The sequence below is a fragment of the Nycticebus coucang genome, chromosome 11 (genome assembly GCF_027406575.1).
Source record: "Nycticebus coucang isolate mNycCou1 chromosome 11, mNycCou1.pri, whole genome shotgun sequence".
Taxonomy (NCBI): Eukaryota; Metazoa; Chordata; class Mammalia; order Primates; family Lorisidae; genus Nycticebus; species Nycticebus coucang.
Window position 1 is genome coordinate 99,797,228 of NC_069790.1, and position 6,000 is coordinate 99,803,227.

The 6,000-nt window shown below is 43.2% G+C and overlaps 1 protein-coding gene and 1 pseudogene across 3 annotated transcripts in view; one reads left to right on the forward strand and one right to left on the reverse strand.

Moving 5' to 3' along the window:
• Nucleotides 1-720, reverse strand: part of IMPDH1 (inosine monophosphate dehydrogenase 1) — a 49,211-nt gene extending 48,491 nt beyond the window's left edge. For both annotated transcript variants that reach the window (XM_053608858.1, XM_053608857.1), the window contains exon 1: nucleotides 665-720. In XM_053608858.1, coding sequence (XP_053464833.1) covers nucleotides 665-678 — 14 coding nt within the window. In that variant the 5' untranslated portion in view covers nucleotides 679-720. The remainder of the gene's footprint in view (nucleotides 1-664) is intronic.
• Nucleotides 721-1,318: 598 nt separating this feature from the next.
• On the forward strand, nucleotides 1,319-1,997 carry LOC128598463 (pleckstrin homology domain-containing family B member 2-like; annotated as a pseudogene). The gene has a single exon (XR_008383631.1). The product of XR_008383631.1 is annotated as a pleckstrin homology domain-containing family B member 2-like (transcript).
• Nucleotides 1,998-6,000: the final 4,003 nt, after the last annotated feature.

Below are 6,000 nucleotides of genomic sequence, written 5' to 3' on the forward strand. Positions count from 1 at the left end.
CTTCTATAATTCACCTTAGCCTCACTTTGCTTCTACAGGCCCCAGACATGCTTGCTATAGGAGCCCCTCCACCCCAGACGTTACTGTATTAAGTTGAAACTGTCTGGCTGACATCTGTCCCATTTTACAGATCTCTAATTTTGCAGATCAAATGTTTATTAATTTTAATTTTGCCTTTAAAAGATTTTGAAGCCATTATATTTTGCATTCTATATCTCAGTGTATCTTTGAGAGTCTTCAAAAAGTCTCTAGGCCCCAGGAACTGTGTTTATTATGAGTAGTGAATAAAAAGACCTTGCTCAGTGGGGGGAAAATGGTTAATATTTAAGAGTCAATATCTTGTCAGTCTCTCTCTATACACATTTATCATGGATAACTTACAGGGCCCATATAGTTTTGGTTACTGCTTTTTTCCTCCTTTGTATTGTTCATCCAATATTTCCCAAATGAAGCTCAAGAGCAGAGGCCTGTTGTGCCAGAGGCAGCCCCAAATCCACGGTGCAGCCTCTTGGTTCATTTCCCAGATAAGGAAACTGAGTCCTGGAGAACTGACTGGTGCTAGGTGGGTGGGAATGCCAGAATCAGACTCAGAATTGAGGCTACTGGCTCAGGTTGGAGGTAAAGAAGCTATTGTCCTTTGCTCATCTTTCAGGGCTGGACTCACCTCTCACGGGGCATGCTCCTCTGCAGTACACACAGCCAGGCCCGCCTATTCCACTCCTGCCTCTACCACCGGCCCTAAGCTCTTGACCCAATTTCCCCATTTAAACTCCCTTGTTTGTTTACCTTTCATTGCATAACTGTTGTCACAATGTTTGCTCAAGCAGTAAATTTACAAAAAGTTAAGTTTTAATTTTTTCTCTGATTGTAAAAGAGAAAAAAGAGATGCATGTTGGAGAAAACTGGGGAGAATAAAAGAAAAAAAGAGGTCATCATATCATCTAGAAATGATCATTACAGTGTTGTTATATAATAAATATCAACGAATAGAATTGGCCATTGATCAGTTGTTCTGTTCCTTTTTAAAAAAAATTATATAAAATCTGAGGTACAAAAAATGATTAATTCATTCAATAAATATTGGTTGGGCATCTGCTATACATTAGCGCAGTTCTGGGTTTAGGTACATAGTAACTGACAAAATAGTCCAACTCCTGTTCTCAAGGAGCTACATTCTAGTGAGGGAAGATAAATAATCAACTAATAAATAAAAACTGCATTCAGGCGGCGGCCAGGTCACTGACTGCGGCAATCCTGGCAGGGGAGGCCGAGCTGCGTCCTTACTTTCCCCGCCCTGGTTCGCGCGCTGCTAGAGTTCTCCGGTGCAGAGATGGCGTTTGTGAAGAGTGGATGGTTGCTGCGACAGAGTACTATTTTGAAACGCTGGAAGAAGAATTGGTTTGATCTGTGGTCGGATGGTCGCCTGATCTATTATGATGACCAGCCCCGTCAGAGGATCGAGGACAAGGTCCACATGCCAGTGGACTGCATCAACATCCGCACGGGGCACGAACGTCGGGGTACTCAGCCCCCAGAAGGGAAGTCTAAAGACTGTATGCTGCAGATTGTTTGCCGAGATGGGAAAACTGTCAGTCTTTGTGCAGAAAGTACAGATGATTGTTTGGCGTGGAAATTTACACTCCAGGATTCCAGGACCAACCCAGCCTATGTGGGCTCAGTGGTCAGGACTGATAAGACAGCTGTGGTTTCTTCCTCCTCCGTACATGGCGTATGCCACACCGACACCTGAGCAGGCAAACAGCTATGGTCCATACGGTGGTGCATACCCACCAGGAACTCAAGTTGTCTATGCTGCAAATGGACAAGCCTATGCTGTGCCCCACCAGTACCCATATGCAGGACTTTACGGACAGCAGCCTACCAACCAAGTCATCATCTGTGAGCCGTATCCAGACAAGGACAGTGATTTGGCACTGGGCATGCTGGCTGGGGCAGCCACGGGCATGGCCTTAGGCTCTCTCTTCTGCGTCTTCTAGAGGCCTTGAGATCTGGACGTGCACAGCTTCTGATAACGCCCCCATAGGATCTGCAGGGCATTTCCGTTCGTGACACACGTTTTTAATCATAGTTGTAATAGTTCCTTTGAAAGTAGTGATGTCTTAATTGTAACTGATCCATATAAGTATCTCAGAGGAGAGTTTGCACTGTGCTGTTTAGATGAACACGAACGCTTTAGGGGCACAAGTTCATTCCTAATGCAACTCTTCGAATACCTTATTTGAATATACCTATTTTGAAAGGCATTTTCTTTTTAGAGTTGAGTGTAGCAACTTCAGGGATAATTTATTTTTTGTGTTGTGCCAGTAATATAGTGATGTGTTAGTAAATGAGTGATCATGGCAAGAAAACCTGCAGCTTCTGTTTAACTTCAGACCTTCAAAGCTCAGGCCAGAGCTGGGCTGGTTGGGTCCTGGGCAGCTTCCCTGAGGCTGTGATGTGAGAGCCCCAGACCCGCCCTGTGGATTCCACAAGCCCCATCCATTCAGGATGACAGGGGACAGCCCCGCTTTAGGAAAGGATGCTTCAGAAACCTGCCTAACCCTAGCTGCTTATTCTCCCGTTATTTTGGTAGGTCTTGGTAGTAGGATTTAGAAAACATCTCAAATTAGGAATTGATTTGCACCTCAAAGTTTTAGGGCTTTATCCTTTAACACTTGAAGAAGGCAGAACAATAACAAACAAGTATATGGAGGTAGATTTGCTTTATTCAGAGTTGTGGTTTTGTGTCTGCTCTGGGTATTTTTATTGCTGCCTAAGCCTACGTGGAGCCTATTTTTCTACGGGTTGTGAGAGTGATAGTAAAAGAATGTGAGGGAAATAGGAGAGCCATAGTTAGAACATTTCCTATTTCTGGCCCTCTGGGGATTGTGCTGGGTGGAGGATGCTCTTCTGTTCCTCTGAGGACCTGTCCTGTGCCAGACAGGGCCTTGTGACTGTCCACTGAGTGCTGGGACAGACCAGGGCTGGAAGACTCAGGCTACACGCAAGTGGGGCCCAGGGATGTGAGAGACCTGCTCAGAGGACCACTCAGCTCGGCCAGGCCCCCAGCTTTGTTCTTGTTCCTGACCCACATGTGATAGAGAACCTTAGAACATTGAGTTTTGAGCCCCAAACATGTGAATCTCTTGAAAACCCATAGTCTTGCCTTTCCATCCAGTACTCTTATGTCCAGTGTTATGAAGTATGTATTTCACATATTCACACATTTCACGTTTCACAGCTCCTAGTGACTCCGTTTTCTGTCTTGCATTCTGTGAGCAGTCCCTTCTTGCAAGGGCAGGTTAGCACAGTGAGTGTCCCTGCCCCACATTTCATGTGGTCCTTTTTTTCCCCAAATACACTCCAGGTTGCACAGACTCTGTTTTGTTTTCCCTGGCTGGTTGTGTGATACTGTCTCGTACTAGTTGGCTCTGTCTCTGAGACACACTTACATACGTCTCCATGTTACCCCAGATGCCAAAGAAACTGAATAGTGACTGCTGGTCTGTTTGGGTCTTGTTGCCAAGGGGGTGTTTGTTTCCACCAGGAGGGAAATGTGTCCTCTCAGGATAGAAGTGGTGTGTTACAACAATGGTGTCAGTGGTTTAAAATGCTGTTATGAGGATTTTATGTCCTGTGTGATATAAGTAGCTTTTGTTCAGATTATAATCATTGTCAAAGCAGTGTGTTTTACTTTCAAACCATTCATAGTTTTTCCTGTTGCATCAAGTAGAATTTGAACTTGGAGTTACTGGGCAGGAATTACAGGAACCACACAGAATTCAGTTATCCCTGGGTGCTCTTAAAGGAAAAAGCACCTGTGGGCTTCCCTGGCTCCTTCTGGCTGAAGAGGGAGAGGTGTGGATGGAAGCCTGGGTACCTGTGTGTCCCAGTCCCTGTCGCCCATGGGGCCAGCCTCATGAGGCAGCCACAGTGGGGCCTGGGAATTCACTGTCAGTAGACTTGAGCCTGGTATGAGATGCATACTGGGGGTGATGGTGAGCTCAGATCAATTGCCTGCCAGAACTTGCATAAATGCCCACCTTCTCATCACCTCCATTTCATAGCGATGTCTTTTTTTAAGTGTGTGAGTTGGAAGAATTTTGTTGGAAGTTTGAGTAAGCATTTTCCTTCCATGTGTGCTTTTAAATGATGATCTGTACCTGGGAAAAGTTAGCCATTGACATTGTATACATGCTGATCTGATTGTCCTTTTAATTTCTTGAGTTAACTTCAGTTAACTTCTCTAAAGAGAAGAGGGAGACCTATTGTTAATGTCTCAGATTGTCATTCACGAACAAGGCCAGACTATATCTATTTTAGTTCATAGGACACAGGTTTGCCATTTAGATCACGAGAAGAAGGCCCTGCAATTGGGACAAATGACCCAAGTTTATTTTTCACATCAAGTGTTGGTCCTGTGTAATCTTTATTTTTTTTTTCCGTAGTTTATATAGACATAAGGCATGGAATACAGTTCCACTTCTCTTTCCGGAGTTGGTCTTTTTTGTGATTGCTTCCTGGTCTCTAGTATTGTCTATAGAACCTGTTTTCCCCTGTATATGCGAATTACACATTTATAACTGAAAATGTCAATACATTAAATGATCGTTAACCTTAAAGCAAAAAAAAAAACAAAACCAAAAAACCAAAAAACGACATTCAGTGGTGTTGAGTACTATGAAGAGAAAATGAAACAGACTAAGGTGGATGGAGAGGGTGGTGAATGTTGCTGTATTATAGGATGATCAGGAAAGCATCCCCGGGAAACAACATTTGATCAGGATCCAGAAGGAAGTGAGAGAGTAAACCATTCATCCATCCTTTCACTCACCAACTATTTACTGATCATGTTTCAGACACTGAGTGCAAAGCAGCTAATGAAAGAGGCAAGCCACTCTGGGCCACCGTCCTCCTCTTTATTGCAGATACTGCTCTGTTCTACTTAATAGCGTGAAGACTGAAGAGTGGAAGGAAGAAGAGCTACCCTTAGTATTTTTTTAATTTTATTTTACTTTTTAGAGTCAGAATCTTGCCCTGTTGCCCAGGCTGGAGTGCAGGGGCATGATAATAGCTCACTGTAACTCCTGGGCTCACGCGATCCTCCCACCTCAGTCTCCCCAGTAGCCACCACACCTAGCTAATATTTTTATTTTTACAAAGACAGGGTCTCACCATGTTGCCAATCTGGTCTCAAACTCCTGACCTCAAGCAATCCTCAGCCTTCCAAAGTGCTGGAGTAAAGGCATGACCCGGTGCACTCAGCCGCTTAACATTTTAGTATAAACACATCAAAACTCTAAAATTAATCAATATCTATTTTCCTCAGAAATAAAAAGACTTGTTCAACTTTACTCATTGCTTTCATCTTAAATGTTTACCAAATATCTTTTGTTCATCTTATTTTTATTTTCCCAAATTAATCATGTCATTAAAAATAGCTTTGAGTAGTCATAATTTGATGTACACAAATGTTATCTAAATATTCACTCACCATTTCTTCTTGTGTCTCACTTTCCTTTTGGGTTCAATTTTCTTCCTTCTTAGGTTCACACTTCAAGTTTCTTTAGGAAGGCCTACGGCACTTAAGTCTTTGTTTTTGTTCCTCATTGGAAGATGTCTTTAATTTGCTCTTCCTTTAAAAATATAATGCCTTGTTCAGATAAAATTCGCAACCCAAATTCATCATTTTATTTTTTATTTATTTTTTTTGAGCCAGAGTCTCACTGTGTTGCCCTTGGTAGAGTGCTGTGACGTCACAGCTCACAGCAACCTCAAACTCTTGGGCTTAAGTGATTCTCCTTCCCTCAATCTCTCAAGTAGCTGGACTACAGGCACCCATCATAATACCCGGCTATTTTTTGGTTGTAGTTGTCATTGTTGTTTGGCAGGTCTAGGCTGGATTCGAACCCACCAACTCTGGTGTATGTGGCTGGCGCCCTAGCCACTGAGCTACAGGCAGCAAGCCCAAAATTCATCATTTTAAAGTGTACAATATTC